The sequence below is a fragment of the Bos javanicus genome, chromosome 3, assembly GCF_032452875.1.
Source record: "Bos javanicus breed banteng chromosome 3, ARS-OSU_banteng_1.0, whole genome shotgun sequence".
Taxonomy (NCBI): domain Eukaryota; kingdom Metazoa; phylum Chordata; class Mammalia; order Artiodactyla; family Bovidae; genus Bos; species Bos javanicus.
The window spans coordinates 19,199,187-19,221,553 of NC_083870.1; the positions used below are offsets into that span (position 1 = coordinate 19,199,187).

The window sequence follows — 22,367 nt, forward strand, 5'->3', positions numbered from 1 at the left end:
AGGGCTCTGCCAGACTCTATCTACATCAGGCTGAGGGAGAGATGTCCTGTGAGTCAATGTGGAGCTTCAGTGAACTGGCACAACCAATCCTGAAAGCTGGAGAAGGAACTTTCTGGAAACTGAACTGTGGACCAGGGGCCTCCCAGCTTCTCCTTTCTCCTTCTCCTTCTTCCACCTCTCCCCAACTCCTGCTCTCAAACACCCGCCTCACTAGTTGTGCAGGAGAGCCAGTTACATGTTTCTCCCCATCTTCAGATGGATCATTCAAACTCAAATCTCAAACATCCTTCTTCACCTCTTCCCACACAACCCAAAGGATTTGTAGTCAAGGAAACCAAAGAATAGTTTCATCAATAAATCAATTTATTTAAAAGAATATGTTACAATTAATTACACTAAGTGACATTACCAAACAATTTTAGAGTGGTTAGCTCTAGAACAAGGAATGAAAGAAACACTGTTAGCCATTATGTGTCTGTGTATTTTCTCTTCACATTTCCTAAATCACAAATAAAAAATACAAGATACTGCAGTGAAAATACAATTAGAGTTTCTCTCAAATAAATTAAAAGTGTGCATGGTTTGGGGAAAACTGAAGCCCAGCTCACTGGCTTACAAAGGGGGCGTGATATAAAACTGGTGTCCAAGTTTAGCAGTTGGCCAGTGCCTCCACCCACATCACTCCCCTCTTCGATTCTGTTCCTCCCCAGAACCCTAAGCTTCCCACACATCCTAGATTACTGCTGAGGAGTGAGCTGACACCACTGCGTATGAGTGAGCCTTGGCATGACGTGCTCAGGTTTAGAGGAAGAGGAAGGCAGGAGGTGAAACCGGAAGGTGGGGGACTAACGACGCACACCAACCCCCTCTCCTCTCTGAGTATTCAACCACATCACCCTCCCAAAGGGAAGCTAATGTGACACAGTGAACCTGGAAGGAACCTAGCAGGTGTGCTGGGGCCCAACAGACCAAATGGTTTCTACTGCTGAATCAATCCAGAGAACACCAAGGACAGAAGGGAGGGCACCGCTGTCCCTCTAGGTTTGGAGACTTCCGGTCACCCAGGATGACATCCCCTTTAAGAAAACTGCCTTCCAGAGCCAGGTCCCCGAGTTGGCAAATTCTGAAATGAGAGACAGAGGTATCACCTCCCATCAGAGCCCTATACTGCTGCTCCAAGCACTGAATTTAGAGGTACAAGAGAGAGTGACCCAAAGCTACTGGCCTGGGCAAAGGATGAAACCAGATGGGCCAGGTATGGGGATGCTGAACATTTACCTAATTCCTCCCTGAGAGCTGTCCAGGCCTAGGAGCTGCCCTGAGCACACACCTGTGCTGAGCTTAGACCTAGAGCAAGGGGAGGGGAGAAAAATGGAGAGTAAAATTAAACTATAAAGAGCAGAAAACCCAAAGCACGGGCCAAGGGAAACTTTCTACAGAGATAGGTTTCTCAGGGCCTGCATTTTCTCCTGACCCCTAACAACTCTGAGCTTTTATCAAAGAGGATGGGAACTCTCTGTGGGGGTGAAAGGAGAGGAGACCAGGGCAATCCTGCTGGCTTTGCTGCGGGCAAAGCACGGTGCAGGGGGACTTCTCCATTTCCTGGAGACAAATTGCAAAAAAAAAAGACTGAGAAGCCTCCCTGAGCAGAACCCAGGACTAAGAAAGATAGTAGGGATTCGAGAAAGGAAGTGCAGAGTAATAGGGAAAGGGTATCACACGAACACTGCTTCATGCAAAGAAGAGCTTGACCCTAGGAGCTGCACAGCCCCAGAGACCTCTGCCTCCATCGCAAGACACCTGCTGTGAATGGAAGAGACGAGAAAGCCTTCCTCTGGGCCTTCCCTCCTTCCCCTTCTCCCCAAGCTGGGGCTTTGTTAATGGAACAGCCTCAAGTAGGGGCTGGCCCTCAACATATTCTCCCAACAGGCTACCCATCCAGTGGGCCCCACCCAATCTCCAAGTGCAAAGTGAGTGCCAGGTCAGGGCGGAGGGAGGGAACAGCGTCTACACACGCTAAGAGCACCCCCGCTGCTCTCACATCTGCAGGGCAGCCTTTGGGCTTCCCATGGACTCCAGGATTTGTTCATTCCTCTCCCACTCTGACAGAATAGGAGCAAACTGCTATTTTTAAAGTGTGAACGGAGCTGGGGCCAAAAACCTCTTCAGCTCCTTGGAGTGGGCAATCAACATACCTTCTTCCCATGGTCCTCTGGCTCATTATTAAATTCACTTATGCCAGAAGAAGTTAATTCTGTGCCAAAGCCTCCAAGGCAGGGCTCACTCTCTGCGACTTTAAGCACAGCCTCCTTACAGTTTGCACTCTGCGATCCCGCCTGGTTTGGAGAAGGCGAGGAAAGACTGGATGTCCTACATGATACCACACCCCCCGGGGCAAGTGCCTGCCAGGGTAACAGAGTGAAAGAGAAAGTAAAGTGCCTCACAACCATCTGCAGAAACAAGTTACAGAAACAGAAACTTCAAACCACCCCAACACTGCTCAGTGACTACAGCCAACTATGGTTGCCTCCCAGTTAGACAAAGCAAAAGATGCCACTCTGTGAGGGCTTTTGTGCAGAAGGCAGAGAAGGAAAAAAGTAAAAGAGGCTCAAAGATGTGTTTCAGAAACAGCAGAGCCTGACTACGAGCTCTCAACACCATCTCTTTGGAGCCTGGGGGTTGAGAATGTTGCTCCTGCTGCTCTCACGCCCGGAGGGCAGCCTTTGAGAGAGCGACATTCTCAACCCCCAGTCAGCCCTGGCCCCAGACCCAGGAATGCAGTTCTTAGGTCTCAAAAGGTCTAACTGCAAGGTCAGATGAGGCGCTCTTTTAAGGGACAAAAATATTTTCCTTCAATCTCCTTTTAATTAAAAGTTGAGATCCAACCCAAATCAACCATATTCCTACTGTTCCTTTCTGGGTCCTCAGCTGGCTTAGACGGGTTATGGTTTTGCTTGGCTCAGATCACTGACCCATTCCAAGTTTCCCCAAGGCCTTGGGGATATGGTCAGATCCTTCCCCAACATGGTTGTTTAAGGAAGTCACAGAGACCCTAACAGTTACGGTGTTACTGGTAGGAACGGAGTAGGAAGAAGCTTACGTACACAGCGCCTTTCTTCTTTCCTCCCCTACCTAAGTCCAATCTTTGTGCCTAAAGATGTCAGCTTTGACTCTGGTCCCGAGTACGACCCCTGCTTTACAAACAGCAGAGAAATGGGCAATCATGACCATGAAGTGTTTCAGGCGTCTGGGCATCAACCTCCTGAGCTCCCCTTCCCGTTCATTCTAGGCCTGCTGGAAAAGCACACAGGGGGCCCTTAGGAAGCAGGAAGATGTGGAATGTGGCTAAAGGCCATGAGTGGAAGACAGAGAAATGGACCAGGAACGTTGTCTTGGAATCAAGAGAGACCACACCAAGTCTTCAGACTTTTCCTGCAGATCTGCAGCCCCACTGCCCTTGAAAAACACACTTCTGTCTCCTCCCCAGCAGCCTTTTGAAGATAAAGAAACTATGCTCCTTGCTCCTCAGACTCTATGGCAACCCATGGTCCAAAATCTTCATTCAATACAAAAAAGGGGGGAAAACCCGAGCAGGTTGTAAACTTTTCGAGTCCTTCATGAGGAGAGGTATTTTTCCCTGTAAAATTTTTTTTTTCCTTTTTAAAGTTTGTTTCAAAATAAAGAGAGCAAGAGAGAAATCATGAGTTCTAGTGAAAGGTGTGTAAAAACACAAGCTAAAAAAGGTACTGCCATCAATATGAAATTTAAAAAGAAATATATATATGTATATACGTGCAGCTAATTTGCGTATATATAATTTTTACATACATACATATATATGTCTGAACAGTGCAAATGGATGGAGTTCATAGTTCCAGTTCTAAAAATATAGTACAAGGAGAGTCTGTTGGTATGAGGCCCAGAGGAAAGGACAAAGATCCCTTTGGCGAATTGGTTGGGCTTATTTCTTTTCCTGTCTTAACTCAGCTGACTCCTGGTGCTGACCCATCTATTCTTCTCTACCAGCTCAATTACAGAGATATGAAACTCAGAAGGATTATTAATGACATTTAGTTTAGGGCTTTTGAATATAATGACTTTTTTCCTTTTTCTCTTCTTTTGTGTTAATGGTTACTCTGTCTGACATGGGAGACGAAAGGGATAAGAGGATGAAGGTGAAGAGAAGGAACAGGGTAATGAAAGGCTAGGTGGCCACATCTCTCTGTTGTGACCTCGCCATCTGGAAAATGTTCTGAAAGGAAAAAAAGACAAGAGTTACTGGGAAGCCTCGGGTGTCTTCATCTCCTCCCATCCAGAGACAACCCCTCACACAGAAAATGTACGACAGGATGACTCGACATGATGGGCCTCATCACTGGATACAACTTTCCATCAAGAATCACAGCCTTTTAGAGCTGGAAGGGACCCAGGATATAACTTATCCAGCTCAGTCTTTCAATCTCACAGATAAGAAAAGATGAGAAAACTGAGATCCAGGGAGGCCAATTTGAACAGAATCACAGAAAGAAAAATGCTCAGGAGAGAATCCAGATCTGATCCCCAGAGCCCTGTGTGCTTCCTACAAAACCAAGAATATAAATGTTCATATTCCTTACTTTGCTTTCTGAACCTCAAAAACATCTTCTTGGAGAGTAAGCAGCTAATTATTCAGAATCTTTTAAATTCTGTTCCATCACTAGCATGTACAGACAGCAGGAAAGCAGCAGGAGAAACCACACACACACACACACACACTCCTGGTTATCCTACACGCTCTTTAACATCTCATCTAGTCAGGACTAAAGCTAAGTACAACTGCGCTTCTGGACCAGGAACAATACGGAGGGCGACTGATAAAAAAATAGGTAGAGGAGGGTCCATGAAGCCACGGAGATGAACAGCCTGTGGCCAACAGCCACCCTCTTGACACGGGAAACAGGGATTTTTTTTTGCACAGTCTGGTTTAGCATCCAAAGCTAATGACCTCTCTGGAAAAGTATCCTGGTTCATGTGGGATGACTGGTCTCTAATACTCCTAGAAGAGTGTCCCGGCTCACGTGGGATGACAAGTCTGTACCTAATATTCCTAGAAAGTGTCCTGGCTCATGTGGGATGACCGGTCTCTAATACTCCTAGAAGAGAATCCTGGCTCATGTGGGATGACTGGTCTCTAACTAATACTCCTAGAAGAGTGTCCTGGCTCACGTGGGATGACAAGTCTGTAACTAATACTCCTAGAAAGTGTCCTGGCTTATATGGGATAACGGGTCTCTTAACTAATACTCCTAGAAGAGCATCCTGGCTCATATGGGATGACCGGTCTCTAACTAATCCTCCTGGAGGAGTGTCCTGGCTCGTGTGGGATGACTGGTCTCTAACTAATACTCCTAGAAGATCCTGGCTCATGTGGAATGACTGATCTCTAACTAAGACTCCTCAAAGAGTGCCCTGGCTCATGTGGGATAACCAGTCTCTAATATTCCTAGAAAGATGGAAGTGAGGGTCCCAGGTATTTGGATAAAGGAGTGTACATTATAAACAAACAAATAAAGATGAAAAGGTCAATTCAAGATTGTTTAGAATTACCTCTTTTCTCCACTTGAGCTCGCAGAACACCCTCTCGAAGCATTCATGCATGTAATTAAACTGAAAAATGACAAAGCAACATTCACTGCCTTCTCCAGACCAGGCATCACAAAACCATTCCTTTAAACTCCTACCCAGAGTCACCTTCCAAACTTGCTCAGCCTGAGAACAACCTTAAGAGACTCCATAAAACCCAGGCCTGGCTCATCTCCTATTCTCTGGCTCCTTCTAGTGGTAATTGTGAGTCAAGAGGAAAGTGAAACTGCTAATCTAAAGGAAAGACAGAAGAACCTGGGGATTCAAACAGGTTCAGATCTTGACTGTTATCCCTACAGCTCCATTTATGCATTTAGCTTTCGGAGAACTTTAAACCCAATCTACTTTCTCCAAGCATGTTTCCCCAACCATCACTCACATATGGTGTGAAGATTTTAACCCATCGAGGCTTCTTCTCTCCTCGCGCATATTCAAAACAGAAGGCCATTCCTTCTTCATCTGTATCCCATCGCTGCATCTCATCCCATTCAAATGCTATTACCTGGTTCTGAACAATCAAGAGCATAAGTTTGAGAATGCTGGGGAGCTTAGGAAAGATGGGTTCTGAACCAGGCAGCAGAAAAGAAATGTAGAGATGTCTATAGCATTTCATGGAAAAGACTGACAGAAGAATAAAAGTCAATGTAAACAGCCAGTGAAGGCAAGGAGCAGTGTGCACCCAGAGCCCAGGTATCCCAGTCAAAACAATTTTGATTCCACTCTCCCCCACCCCAAGTAGGACCGAAATGTAGCGAGTGAGCACCAAGCATTCCCTGCATTCCCGGTCCCGCCCCGGCCTCCTGGGGCGTGCTCAGTGGGCTCTCACCTCCAGCTGTCCTTCTTCAGTGCAGGCATGCAATTTAAAGTGCGTGATGCTGATGGCTGTGATGACATGCCCCTTCCTCCTGGAGTCGCAGGCACAGTGGGGGAAGATAATTTCATTGTAGCCCTCACAAGTCCTTAGCATGTTGAGGTACTAGGGGAAAAAAAAGGAAAGAGAAACAGTGCTACTCTAGAACTATACCATCCTCAAGAGCTGCTGAGAAGGTACAAAAGAACTAAGAAAATCCTCGCAATTATAGACCGTGCCTCTGGCCTCACATGCATCGTTAAGCTGGGACGGACTCCTGGATGATCCTTCAGCCTCCTTCTAACTTTCACTTTCATACTTCAACCCTTGTCTCTTTCTCTACTTAACAAAGGTAAATAAATGAAGCCAGAAAAGAGACTGCAACCAAGACTCCAAGGAGGGAACTCATAATGCCATTTAGTCCCGCCCTCTATTTTCACTGTACCTAAGGGACGAAGGCAATGGCAGCCCACTCCAGTGTTCTTGCCTGGAGAATCCCAGGGACGGGGGAGCCTGGTGGGCTGCTGTCTATGGAGTCGCACAGAATCCGACACGATTGAAGTGACTTAGCAGCAGCAAGGGACGAAATCAAATCTATCTGAGAACTAAAGTTTCTCATGCCCTCTCCAATCAAAAGTTAGAGTGATCTCAGTGATGAGGAGTAAACCACCCAAATCTCATATTCATAAAAGGTTTAAGCTGAGAGAAACTTAAAACTTAGTCACTTTATAGAAACCCAGAATAATATGAGACTTGCTTAATGTTACACGTAATAATAAGTGGTACAACCAGGATTACAAATCAGCTTTAGTTTCTAGGCCTCTGATCCTTTTTCTCTATTACCAACTAGTCCCCTTCAGCCCCGCTGTCCCCTGAGTCTCCAGCATATATGTCTCCTTAAAAAGCATCTGGACCCGAATCAAGTGACCTATGTGACCCTCGCAGGTACAAGGCTCCCCAGAGAGGTCTCTGAACTCTTTTGACTCTTTTCCTCCACAGTTAAGGCTAGCCTCTCTCTTCCTTAACACTACTTTGAATTGAGGGGACAGAGTAAAAGAGAAGGAGCGGGAAAGAAAGTAGGAGAGAAACAGAGAAAAGATGATAAGAACAAAAGACGACGCATGGACTCTGACCTGGTTTCCTCATAGCCTGCCTGGGAAACAAGCAAATGGTCTTGCATCTGTGTGACACCACCATCTGCATGTCACACAGGAACAACAGGCACAGTGGAAACGTGTGCAGATAGAGAGTTAGAGAGAAGACAAAGGTGGAGCCCCTAGCTGATTTCAACTAGATGCGTGAGGAAGTTGGAATACACTGGAGAGCTGCCTTCTGCCTCACCAAGAGAGACACAGGCACAGAAAGACCCTACGCTGCCTACACCTGGGGCTCTGGTGCCGAGGGGCGGTGCCCAGCGCTGCTTCCTACTGCCACCAGGGACTGTGTGGGGAGGTCTAAGAGGCAGGGCGGGAAGGAGTCACACCACAGGTTCCCCTCCCTACTTTGTAGTTACTTCTGCTCAGATAAAATAACCACCACTTTAAAGGTGAAAACTTAAAAAAGGGAAGCAAGAACACAGGGTCAGTGTCAATTCAGAAGGGCCAAAATACTTGTTTGCATCATTTTTCTTCTGTCTCCTTCCTTCCATTACCCCACTGATCACCCTTTATCATCATCCTTTCTGAGTCAGTGATAAACTGCCTAGCCCTTCTACTGGCACTATGATCAAAAGAAATCTCTGGCTACTTCATTCTGGTAAATATGTCAGGCAGTGGATGATACAGGAAAGACCTCTTCTGGGGTTATGACAAGATAGGAAACTGCACCAAAGAGTGATCCAGCTCCTGGGCCCAGATGCCCTGGGCTTGAATCCTGGCCCCATCACTTCCTAAATGCGTAATCTTGGGCAAGTTATTTGAACTCAAGCAAATTACTAAACCTAGGAGCCTTAGTCTCCTCTTCCAGAAAAACAGAAATAATAACATTAAATAGCATCTATACCATACAGCTATTTGTAACCTCTGAAAGTACTTAGTACATAATTAGGTATTCAATATATGACAGCTACAAAAAATAATTTTAAAGGCTCCATTAAGGTAAAGTGTCACTGGGGAAACAAGATTTTCCCAAAATTATCAGGTCAGGTAATATTTCTCAGCTTTAAGAGGGCAATCTCTATATTCTAGGATTTGCAGAAAGTGCAGAGAAGAAATACTTAAAATTTTACATGTATCAAAATTTCCAAAAGGGAAGTTAACCTTTATTTTCAAACATATTTACTTAAGGGTATAACTATGTATCTGTTTGTATTTCAAACAAAAATTACCCTGTCCATTCTCCTTTCATATTATATTTTTAATAAATATGTATCCTAAATTAGCTTCTCTGATTTGCATACCACTTAGATGACTGCCCCACATTAGGCAAGAGAAGAGGACAGGTATGGCCTGAGATATTTTATAAACATTCACTGTTCAGCAAGATAGGTAAATACCAAAATAGGACAGTTATTCAGGCAGAGACAAAGGACTTAACAGAGCAAACACTTTCAGTGGGGGAATGGAAATCCATTCTGGAGAACTCTCTGTTATCCCAAACTTCCTGCGGAGGGTCAAACCAGATCTAATATTGAAATCAAGGCCTGAGAGGAACCATGGGAACCAACTCTCCCAAATTTCAAGGGCAGCAATTCTCAAGCACCTTAAGTTTCAGACTCATTAGGGTGCTTCTGTAAAAATCTTTACAAAGATTTCTAGATCTTGCCCCTAGAGATTCTGGCTTAGTATATGTGAGGCGGAGTCCAGAAATATGCACTTGAAGCAGGCTTCACAAGTGACTCCTGTGTAACTGAGCTGGGGGACTACACTTTGAGAAACACTGACCTCCACATATACCACCTTATGTGAAATCATTAAAATTACGCTGACAAACACAAACCCAGAAACCTCTATTTGTCAGTTCAATAATCATAAGACATAAGTTACACACATTCACTATTTGAAAGAGAGTAAAAAAAGACAGAGAAAAAAGAAAAAACAAGTCTTGTATACATTATATTCTCAACCATCCAAATTTGAGATTCAATCTAACTTTGTAAATAAGTAAAAAACAAAAACATTTTGATCATACTGGGTATTACAAACTACGGCAAAGGTATGAGCTATCCTCTGTATGTGGGGAGCAAAGGAACTTATGCAAAGCTTATTTATCTGTTAAGAACTTTGTGAGGTTTCGTCAAGACTCTACTTGATAACAAGCAATCCTAACATCCCCAATTTACAAAAAAGAAACTGAGAGTGAGAAGTTTGTGAATGGCTGAAAGTCTCACAGTTATCTGGCAAAATATCGTAGTGATCAGGCCTAATCTTAGGCCTATCAACATGCTAAGCTATTATACATAATGGTATCAAGACCCACGGGCTCTGAGGGATCCATCAGAGGTGGAAGTTTCAGTGTATTGACCATGACCACTGTCTAGGCTAATGTCTCTGAACACTAACACTTGAATAAAATCTAAGCTTTTTGGGGGGAGGGGGAGGAGAAGGCAATGACAACCTACTCCAGTACTCTTGCCTGGAAAATCCCATGGACGGAGGAGCCTGGTGGGCTGCAGTCCATGGGGTCGCGAAGAGTCGGACACGACTGAGCGACCTCACTTTCACTTTTCACTTTCATGCACTGGAGAAGGAAACGGCAACCCACTCCGGTGTTCTTGCCTGGAGAATCCCACGGACGGGGGAGCCTGGTGGGCTGCCGTCTATGGGGTCGCACAGAGTCAGACACGACTGAAGCGACTTGGCAGCAGCAGCAGCAGGAAGTCTTTAAAGTCAGGTTTCGATATTACATGGCCAGTACAAAACTGTACACTGGCACCAGGCTTTCAGGAGAGCAGACCCCATGAACGCTTAAGCATGCTTTACATGGATACTCAAGGGAACATCGACGCACGAATTGCACTTGAGTTCTTCACCTTGTATGACAAGATACAGACTTGAGTCTAAGAAATAACTTCAAAATAGATTACTATGTTTGTTAAACTCAGACTTGCTATATTTTGCCACAGAACAACTCAAACCTATTTATTTCTCTAGCACCTTGCATTGTGCCTGGCACACACTTGGTGCTCAACAAATATTTTTTGTAAATGTATAAATGGAAGACAGTGCACTTAGAGTGCTATCTGTACAAAGAAACAGTATGTATTCCACATTCAGAAGCTTTTATGAAGTTACTTTGATTCTGTTGGTTTTGATAAAGCCAAAGAACTATTGTAGAGGTTAACAGCCCTTTTCACCAAAAGATGCAGACGTTTTGGTCAGAATTATGCATTAATATATAAAAGACAATACCATTAAAGAGGAGGTGGAAGCTCAGTTTTAAAATCTTGTCTCCCACACAGCAAAATTTCCTTAACCAAAATTCTGCGAAGACTTAATTCCATTTAAAAGACTTGGGGAATGTCTATTTCAGCCTGTTGGTATGCAGAACACTGGTAGATGGTTCCCTCTTTGTCATATGAGTGATAAAATAAATATCCCACCTAGATACAAGACTAGGAGCTAAATAACTTCAGTGGCTAACTTGTTTGTATTCTTATTCCAAACATTCCCTCCTAAAAACTGCTCAGAAAGTACAAAAGAAACTCAAGTGGCCTATTAGAATTATTACCAATGCAATTATTGCCTTCTGTAAAAACTGTGCTCAACTGCTCAGTTGTATCTGACTCTTTGCAACTCCATGGACTGTAGCCCACCAGGTTCCTCTAACCATGGAATTTTCCAGGCAAGAATACTGGAGTGAACTGTGATTTCCTATTCTAGCGTGTAAAAACTATATGAAAACTATTAGGAAAAACTATAATTGGAAAATTCTCAACTATATGAACTGGCCAGGAAAGAAGTTTTAAAATGATGAGTAGAGTCTTTATAAATGTTCTTTATACATTTTATTTTTGACAAGTTTCATCTCTCCATTTATGGCAGATATAAATTCAAAACTATTTTTGAAATATTCTAAGAATATAGTAGTAGCCCTCTGCAACAGAACTTTCTGTGGTGATGAAAATGTTCCGTGTCTGAGCTGTCCAATACAGTAGCTACTAGCAACTCACTCAATACCTGAAATGTGCTAATGCATCTGAGGAACTGAATTTTAAATTTTATTTAAGTTAAATAAATTTAAAATTAAATTTAAGTAGCCACACGAGGCTAGTAGCTATGGAATCAAACAGCATAGCTCTAGGATATCACACTAACCAAGAGCACTACTGAGCATAAATGTCTGAGCAACTGCAGAGATGGGAGTTGTGAAAACAAATGACTTCGCCACTGCTAAACCAGAACTAAAATAATTTCTAATGTTAAAACACCTAAATATTCTCATAGAATTTTATTTTTTATCATATTAAATGTTTTGCACATCTTTTAGGCCTTTTTATTATAAAAAAGAATATTGTTTAGTAATCACTAATAATAAAGTTATATACCCATATATAAAACAATAAGCTCTTAGTGTGCTAAATAGAGGAACACAATAGACTTTATATCAAGCTCTATATCCCCTCTCCTTTTTTGTTTCTTTGGCTGCACCATGTGGCACTCAGAATCTCAGCTCCCTGACCTGGGACTGAATCCATGCCGCTGCCTTGGGAGTGTGGAGTCTTAACTACTGGACTACTGGATAGTCCCAATACTACTCCTTTTTAAATCAGTTAAGTCACTGACCAGGTTGCAACATCTTTCAAAAATGACTAGAACAACATTTAAAAGATAAGAAGGGGAATTTTCAAAAAACACATGAAAAGATGCTCAACATTTTTAATTATTAGATATGCAAATCAAAACTATAATGAGGCATCACCTCATACCAGTCAGAATGGCTATCATCAAAAAGTCTACAAATAACAAATGCTGGAAAGGGTGTGGGGAAAAAGTAACCCTCCAACAACTGTCGGTGGGAATGTAAGCCGATGCAGCCACTATGGAAAATAGTATGGAGATGCCTCATAACACTAAAAATAGAATTCCCATATGATCCAGCAATCCCATTCCCAGGCATATATCCAGACAAAACTATAATTCAAAAAGAGATTATCATACTGAGTGAAGTAAGTCAGAAGGAGAAAGACAAATACCATATGATATCATTTATATGTGGAATCTAAAAAAAGGCTACAAAGGGACTTATCACAACTACTTACATGTGGAATCTAAAAAATAATACAAATGAATATATACAGAAAACAGAGACTCACAGACTTGGAAAACAAACATAATTTTCAAAGGGGAAAGGTGGGGGCGGGGAGGACAAATTAGGAGTTTGGGATTAATATATAGAAACTACTATATATAAAATAGATAATCAACAAAGACCTACTGTATAGCATGGAGAACTGTACTCAATATTCTGTAAAAACCTATACGGGAAAACAATCTGAAAAAGAATGGATATATGTACAACTGAATCACTTTGCTCTATACCTGAAACTAACACAACATTTTAAATCACCTGTTCTCCAATATAAAATTAAATTAAATTTAAAAAGGGATAAGGGGCATTTTATAAAGAGATTATGGAACATAAACCTACCATGACCATTTTCCTTTGTTCATAGAGCTTCTGTAATTGGTAGGACTTTTCCTCTGCTTTGATGTAACCTTTTTTCACATCATCAACAGCCTGTCACCAAAACAAAGGCAAGGAAGAAAGAACCGTAAAAATTATCATCAAGTACATTCTTGATAAAAATAAAGGGATACAGATTCATTTTCACAATAATTCCTATCCATCTGGACCATCATCATCATTGCCTGTGAACTCTGCAACTCTTATTCTAGGTCTGTCCTGTTAAGAGATTTAAATTCAGGTTAATTTATACATGTGAAATAATTACAGAACACTGAAAGATAGTACACAATACTGTATTAAAGATAACGATGAAGTAGCAAAAATGTGTGACATAAATAGTAAGTGATGCATGCAGCCAGAACAGGAAAGCGTATTGCTAACTGTAGTTATCAAGGAAGTCTTGGTTGGACCCCACAGGATAGGCTGAATAGGAGAAACTTCAGGCTAAAGTCAGGAAACAGAAATGGGTTTGAATTTAAATATATTCAGGAGACAAACCTGCCTGATCAGAATAAAGGATACATGTTAGTGGACAATGAAAAATAATTCTGGATGCATAGATTAATAGAACATGAATGATCCCAAAGAGCAGGCATAGGAATTTAGACTTAAGGACAGTAGAGAGCTAAAACAAATAATAAAAAGTTGTTGTTTCAGAAAGATTGATCTCTACATGACTGCCAAATGACTTAAGCTAAGAAGAGAATGAAACAAGGAAGATCAATGATACTGTGGTACTTTAAGCATGAAGTGAAACAAGACCTTAGGCCAGCGGGGTAGCAACTGGAAGAGAGAAGTGATAAATATGAGACCAATAAACAGAAAAGCTTCCAGTGAGAATCTGATATAAAAATGAAGGTATCCAGATATAATACACTAAACTATTCCTGGTTCAGCTGTATGAAACATACATCCCCTTCCCAATCTTACTCCACCTCTCCTCCACTCCAAGAAAAATTTTAAAAATCCAATGGAAGGGAAAACTGATCTTTGGGAGGAAAAAAAAGAAAAAGAACAAACAGAACCATTTGTCCAGGGCATTCAGGATCTACCCTCAGTGAGTTACTCCAAAGACAACCCTATGCAGACACCAGGCAGGGAACCACCTGAATCTTCATCAGAAAACTGCCGATTTCCTTCAGGTAGAAATCATTCCCCATAGTCTTTTACAGGAAAACATTTGCCAATTAGAATGAATTCAGGATTGAAGTCAAGAGACAAGTTCAACTTCTAGCTGTCACGGACCCATATACATTTGAGTATGTCACTTAAACCCTCTCAGTCTGCAAAACAAGAATAAAATCCATATTGAAGGTAGAGAACAAAACAAGATAAAAGATGTTAATAGCTTTGTAAAATATATATAAATAGTTTTTATTACTATCATTGACATTGGCATCATTTGCCTGTTCTGAACCACACAAGGATATATCCTCCCTGGGACTGCCACTGGAAAGAGTATCCCAGTGTCTCCCCAGTCCTAGCCATACAAGCGAGGGTTCACTTAGGCAGAGAGGTTATATTCCCAGAGGCGATGCTCAATGAGAACTGCCACCAATGTCCTGCAGAACCTGAACACTATCACCAAAAGACTTGGTGCTCCAGCTAGATCAAATTTAAATCAGTTAGACTGAAAAAGTTGGGAGAGAAGTAAAGAGGGAAAACAAACAAATATTGGTTTATCAATTCAGTATCTCTAATACCTAGAACTGTCCGACTAGTAATAGCACTTAAGTACTTACTGATGACCACTTCCCCTGGGCAGAGGTGGGCCAGAGTGAACATCTACTCCCGCAACTCTAAGTGAACTATTTTCATGTGGGGCAGTAAAAATGTTCTCTCCTCACTCACTTCTAATCAAGATTATATTGCCTGACTAGCTGAGTGGAAAACATAAATATCAGGACACTGGATTCCTTTTTCCCTTAATTGAAAAAAACTTATGAAATAAAAGAGATAATAGTTTTTAAAAATATGTATTACTGAGAGGCACCTAACCAAAACAAGTTTGATTGCACAGCCTCATTCCAGATATTGTTAAGGACTGTAAGCAGTTTTTTGTGATATTCCTTTCATAATTCTAAATGTCATGCTTATGCTAATTCCCTAGCTTGTCAATTTTAGACAATGTTGAGTTGCTACGTTAAAATAAGTTTTGGGCTTCCCTAGTGGCCCAGTGGTAAAGAATCCTCTTGCCAATGTAGAAGACAGGGGTTCAACCCTTGATCCCAGAAGATCTCACATGCCTCGGAGCAACTAAGCCCGTGTGCCACAACTACTGAGCCTGTGCTCTAGCCCGGGAGCCGCAACTACTGAATCCACATGCCACAGCTACTGAAGCCTGCGCGCCCTAGAGGCCATGCTCCCCAAAAAAAGAAGTCACGCACTGCAACCAGAGAGTAGCCTCCTGCTCACCTAACTAGAGAAAGTGCTTGCACAGCAACGAAGACCCAGCATAGCCATAAATAAATAAATTATTTTAAAAAATAAATAAAAAGAGTTTTTTAAAAAAAGCTTTAGGGACTACCCTGGTGGTCCAGTAGTTGAGCATCCATGCTTCCACTGCAGAGGGCATGGGTTCAATCCCTGGTTGGGGAACTAGGATCCCGCATACCATAATGTGCAGCCAAAAATCATAATGTTTTAGCTTTCATATACCACTCCTGCACTCTCTCTTCTTCCTCCAACATCTCAATAAAAACTAAATCAGTAATCAGTATTGAATACTGTACTCAATACATTATTATAAGCATGTAAACATTATTCACAACTAAATCATGTGCTGTTACCAGGGCTTCTTTTCTTATACATTTCGTTCTCCTTTTAAGTTAACTGCCTTACGTTTGTAACTTTCCACATGCCTCTTACCAATTCTTCCACAATAACCAAATACCAAAGTCCTGCTGACTCATTCAAACATTCGTTTTCTAAAAAGTGTTGACCATTCTCATCTATTGCGTCCCGCCTATTCTCTTCACAGGTTTACGCCTCTTAAAATCCATTACGATTATTCTAGTAAGCTTTCAAAAAGTAGTTTAAATGTATGTTTAATCTGGTAGGTTTAGTCAGAAAATAAATATATCCTACTATAGATTTTGACTTTATCAATTTTTTAAGGAAAAGGCACATTACCAGCATTATTATCTAGTATTTCATCAATTCTAAGATGCATAGTTTTCTCACATTTTATTATTCCTATAATTGGGATGTGTCTTATAATCAATGATATATGTTGTTTAATTGGTAGCTTTTTTCTCTTAGCAGTACATAAAATACTAGTGCATCTTACAACTGATGGCATCTTAGAATTGATGAGATGCATGAGACGGTCCCACCATCAAAATATGATACAAAAATATCAACTAAAATTAAGTGAGGGAAAAATTTCAGTATTATTTTCCAAAAGGCACAGTTGTTTACCTAGTCAATCATAAAATCATTTGAGCTGCTGTGTACTGCTGGGAATGTAAAACAGTACAGCTGCTATGGAAAACAGTGTGGCGGTTCCTCAAAAAATTAAAAACAGAATTTCCATATGATCCAGCCATTGATCATGATTCTGGGGATATTAAAAGCAGAATTTTGAAGAGACATTTACATAACCCTGTTCATAACAGCATTATTCATAATAGCCAAGAGGTAAAAGCAACCCAAATGTCCATCCACAGATGAATAAACAAAATGTGATATACACATACAATGGCATATAATTATTCAGCTTTAATAACATGAATAAGCCTTAAGGACATTATGCTAAATAAAATAAGCAAGTCACAAAAGACAAATAATATATTATTGCACTTACATGAGATATCTAAAGTAGTCAAGTTCACAGAAAGTAGAATGAGAGTTGCCATAAGTAGGGGAGAGGAAAATGAGTTGTTTAATGGGTAGAATTTTAGTTTTGCAAGAGGAAAAAGTTCTGGAGATCTATCACATAATGAAGTGAATTTAACACTACTGAACAGCACATTTTTAAACGGTTGAGTATAAAAAAAAACAAAAACAAAAACTTACCAAATTATAAATTTTAAATATATACAGTCTATTGTGTCAACTATACTTCAATAAAGCTGTTTAAAAAACTGAAGAAACAGGAGAGTTGAAAAAGTTTTGGGGTATGAGACACTGATACGAAAATAAAAGCTCTTCTATCTATCCACCTAAATGTTTTGGTCTGTTGTTGTTGTTTAGTTGCTAAGTTGTGTCCAACTCTTTGCAACCCCATGGACTACACAGCCCACCAGGCTTCTCTGTCCATGGGATTTCCCAGCCAAGAATACTGGAGTGGGGCTTACCATTTCCTTCTCCAGGGGATTTTCCCGACCCAGGGATCAAACCTCTGTCTATATTGGCAGGTGGATTCTTTACCACTGAGCCACCAGGGAAGCCAGCCCTACTTTTGCTTTACAGTTTTATAATTCAAAAAGTAATTTCACAACCTCTGCTTCGTTTAAAGTTTGATACTGATTAAAAAAAAAAAAAAAGTGAAGTACTACTATTACCCTTTAACAGATCAGAAAACAGATGTTAACAAAGCTATGTTAAGTATTTACCCAATGGAGAGCTTGTACTTGAACCAGATAGTCTGACTTCTAGAAAATAACTTTTCTACTTCAACAACACAAAGAAAAAATATTCCATTCATAACTGTAATAAAAAAATAGAATACTTGGGAATTAATTTAAAGGGGCATATGTGATCTGATGGCTCAGATGGTAAAGAATCTGCCTGCAAGGCAGAAGACTTGGGTTACACATACACGCGCGTGCATGCATGCACGCGCGCGCGCACACACACACACACACACACACACACACAGTGGTATATTACTGAGCCATAAAAAAGAATGAAATAGCGACATTTTCAGCAACATAAACAGACCTAGAGATTATGATACTAAGCAAAGTCGGTCAGAAAAAGACAAATGCCATATGACATCACTTGTACGTAGAATCTAAAATATGACACAAATAAACATATCTGTAAAACAGAAAACACACTCACAGACACAGAGAACAGATCTGCAGTCACCACAGGGGAGGAAGGATTCTGAGTTTGAGATTAGCAGATGCAAACTATCATATATAGGATGAACAGAGAACAAAGTCATATTATATAGCAATGGGATCTATATTCAATATCCTGTGATAAACCATAATGGAAAAGTATACGGAAAAGAACATGTGTATACACATGCATAACTGAATCACTTTGTTGTACAGTAGAAATTAACACAATTATAAATCAACACTTCAATAAAATGAATTTTTTTAAAAATATGCTCAATATCGCTCATCATTCAGTTCAGTTCAGTCACTCAGTCCTGTCCGACTCTTTGCGACCCCATGAATCGCAGCACGCCAGGCCTCCCTGTCCATCACCAACTCCCGGAGTTCACTCAGACTCACATCCATCGAGTCAGTGATGCCATCCAGCCATCTCATCCTCTGTCGTCCCCTTCTCCTCCTGTCCCCAATCCCTCCCAGCATCAGAGTCTTTTCCAATGAGTCAACTCTTCCCATGAGGTGGCCAAAGTACTGGAATTTCAGCTTTAGCATCATTCCTTCCAAAGAAATCCCAGGGCTGATGTCCTTCAGAATGGACTGGTTGGATCTCCCACTTCACAATGGTCAGAATAACCATCATTTAAAAGTCTACAAATAAGAAATGCTGGAGATGGTGTGGAGAAAAACGAACCCTCCTACACTGTTGGTAGGAATGTAAATTGGTGCAGCTACTGAGGAAAGTAGCTACACCAATTTTTGGGGGCTCCAAAATCACTGCAGATGGTGACTGCAGCCATGAAATTAAAAGACGCTTACTCCTTGGAAGGAAAGTTATGACCAACCTAGACAGCTTATTAAAAAGCAGAGACATTACTTTGCCAACAAAGGTCCGTCTAGTCAAGGCTATGGTTTTTCCATTGGTCATGGATGGATGTGAGAGTTGGACTATAATGAAAGCTGAGCACTGAAGAATTGATGCTTTTGAACTGTGGTGTTGGAGAAGACTCTCGAGAGTCCCTTGGACTGCAAGGAAATCCACTCAGTCCATAGTAAAGGAGATCAGTCCTGGGTGTTCATTGGAAGGACTGATGCTGAAGCTGAAACTATAATACTCAATACTTTGGCCACCTCATGCAAAGAACAGACTCATTGGAAAAGACTCTGATGCTGGGAGAGATTGAAGGCAGGAGGAGAAGGGGACAACAGAGGATGAAACGGTTGGATGACACTACCAACTCAATGGGCATGAGATTGAGTGAACTCCGGGAGTTGCTGATGGACAGGGAGGCTTGGCATGCTGCAATTCATGGGGTCACAAAGAGTCGGACATGGCTGAGCAAATGAACTGAACTGAACTGTGGAAACCAGTATGGAGGTCCTTATAAAACAGAAAGTAGAGCCAAGTTACCATACAATCCAAAAATTCCACTCCTGGGCATATATATGGAGAAAACTAATTCAAAAAGATACAAGAACCCCAATATTCACTGCATTACTATTTATAACAGCCAAGTCATGGAAGCAACCTAGATGTCCATGGATAGATGAATGGATTAAGAACATGTGTGTGTGTGTGTGTGTGTGATAGAGTATTATTCAGCCATAAAATATAATGAAATAATGCCACTTGTAGCAACATGGCTGGAGAAAAACAAGTATCATATGATATCATTTATATGTGGAATCTAAAATATGATACAAATGGACTTCTTTAAAAAACAGAAACAGGGGATTTTCCTGGTAGTCCAGTGGTTAAGACTCCATGCTCCCAATATAGGGGGCATGTGTTTGATCCCTGGTTGGGGAACTAAGCTCCCACATGCTCACCAAAGGGGAAAGTGCAGGGGATAAGTTAGCTTAAGATTAACAGATACATACTACTATATACAAAATAGGTAATTAACAAGGACCTACCATTTAGCACAGGGAACTGTATTCAATATCTTGCAATAAACCATAAGAGAAAAGACTATGAAAAAGAATATATATATGCATAGCTGAATCACTCTGCTGTACACCAGAAACTAACACAACATTGTAAATCAACTATACTTCAATAAATTTTTTTAAAAAGATGGAATAAGTAACAACAGAAAAACAAAGGTAAAAAGAGGTGAAAGTGGTTGCCTATGAGAGGAAAGAAGTGGGAATAACTAATATTTTTCATAATAACCTGTGTAGAACTATTTGATGCTTTAAGCTCTATGGATGTATAGTTTTGATGAAAAAAATTTTTAATTTATTATTTTTAATTGAAGGATAATTGCTTTATTGTGTTGGTCTCTGCCATACATCAGCATGAATCAACCATAGGTAATCCGTATGTCTCCTCCCGCTTGAACCTCCCTCCCATCTCCCACCCAATTCCACCCCTCTAGGTTGTCATAGAGCCCCAGTCTGAGTTCTTGAGTCATACAGCAAATTCCCACTGGCTATCTATTTTACATATGGTAGTGTATATGTTTCCATGCCACTCTCTTCAGTCATCCCACCCTTCTGCCTCCCATGCCCATAAGTCTGTTCTCTATGTCTGCATCTCCACTGCTGCCCTGCAATTAGGTTCCTCAGTACCATCTTTCTAGATTCCATATGCTGCTGCATATATACACATTAATATATTTTCTTTCTGACTTACTTCACTCTGTATAATAGGCTCTAGAGTCATCTACCTCATTAGCACTGGCTCAAATACATTCCCTTCCATGGCTGAGTAATATTCCGTTGTATATATGTAGCACAGCTTCTTTATCCATTCACCTGTCGATGGACATCTAGGCTGCTTCCATGTCCTAGCTATTGCAAACAGCACTGCAATGAACATTGGGGTACACATGCCTTTTTCAATTATGGTTTTTCTCGGGGTAGTGGGATTGTTGGGTCATATGGTAGTTTTATTTCTAGTTTTTAAAGGAATCTCCATACTGTCTGATAAAGATCTTTTTGAAAAAGTACACAGCCCCGTAATCTTCATTTGCTATTGCTTTAAAAAATAATAATAAATACATTTTGAATTCCAGGATATCCATTTCTTAAACTTATCTTTTGTGGAATTTTACGAATTTCACAAAAAAGAACATTTTATAAATTTAACTAAAATCCAGGAGGCAAAACAACTTACTCAAGGATTCACACAGGATTGGCAAATGACCATTATATACAAACAGAAAGAGAAAAAAGGCTTCTCCAGGGAGATCAATTTACCTACCTGATGAAAGAAGTACGTAACAGCAAGGTCATTGTCATTTAAGAGGATTTCTTCTTCTGTCGTAAAAAGCCACTTTCGAATGGTCAAGCAGGTACCTGGCACAGCTGATGTGTAATTCTGGACGTAGAGTTTATGGGGAAATTCATTAGGTGCCAGCTTACGCACTAGAGAGAAGACAAAACAAAGCATGCCAGAGTGAGAAGACATAAAAGGCATTTCCTTAGTATGAACTGTGTAAAGCAGACAAGAATGGAGTTGATCATTAACCAGGACATCAGCTTAGACCGTCAAGGAGCTCTGCCTTGGGACCACAAAATATCTATTTGTCTAGCCAAATCTATGCCTTCTAATATGACCAGCCAGTTGAACCTCAAGCTAACTGAAATCTATCACCTGAATGACACGCCCTTCAGTTAACATGCTGACTCTGCGGACAGCACCTACTCCAACGTCAGTTAAAATATCTGATCCATTATTGGGCAAGTTATGGCAATGACCACTGAACCTCTTTAAAGCAAGTCTCCCCTTTTATCCAGCTATAGTGTATTTTATTTACTTATGGTGCTTTTATTCTTAAGAGCTGAAAGGCTCTCCCTATCCCTCCACAAATATAAGACATTCATCAAAGTGAAAAGTGTCTTCTGGGCAGCACTATTTCCTCTTCCTAACAATGTCAAGCAAGATAAAACACTACCACTTTTAATTTCTATACTGTTTCTGTTGAAAAAGGCTGAGTTCTTTCTCTTGATGTTTACTATCTTTGAAGGAAGTGAAGTTGCTCGGTCGTGTCCCACACTTTGTGACCTGTGGACTGTAGCCCACCAGGCTCCTCCGTCCATGGGATTCTCCAGGCAAGAATACTGGAGTGGGTTGCCATTTCCTTCTCCAGGGGAATTTCCTGACCCAGGGATCGAACCCAGGTCTCCCGCATTGCAGGCAGATGCTTTATTTTAAGCTCTGAGCCACCAGGGAAGCCAGTGTTACTGTCTTTGTAACACTGCAAAAGACAGATTTTGTATTTTTCATTTTATTTGTTAACTAAAGCTTATACAGC

General features: G+C 41.0%; 1 protein-coding gene across 3 annotated transcripts in view; it reads right to left on the reverse strand.

Moving 5' to 3' along the window:
* Window positions 1-342: 342 nt before the first annotated feature.
* The window catches only part of SNX27 (sorting nexin 27), an 80,363-nt gene continuing 58,338 nt past the window's right edge, over window positions 343-22,367 (reverse strand). Inside the window, exons 7-13 of one of the 3 annotated variants that reach the window (XR_009734582.1) lie at window positions 21,314-21,477; window positions 13,061-13,150; window positions 6,449-6,598; window positions 6,002-6,130; window positions 5,587-5,646; window positions 1,279-4,252; window positions 343-1,123 (exon numbers count right to left, since the gene is read on the reverse strand). Coding sequence is in view for 2 of the 3 variants with exons in the window: in XM_061406664.1 (XP_061262648.1) it covers window positions 4,205-4,252; window positions 5,587-5,646; window positions 6,002-6,130; window positions 6,449-6,598; window positions 13,061-13,150; window positions 21,314-21,477 (641 nt within the window). In the remaining variant the exon portion in view is untranslated. Of the gene's footprint in view, window positions 4,253-5,586; window positions 5,647-6,001; window positions 6,131-6,448; window positions 6,599-13,060; window positions 13,151-21,313; window positions 21,478-22,367 lie in introns of all 3 variants that reach the window. The other 2 variants (XM_061406677.1, XM_061406664.1) reach the window with 2 other exon arrangements.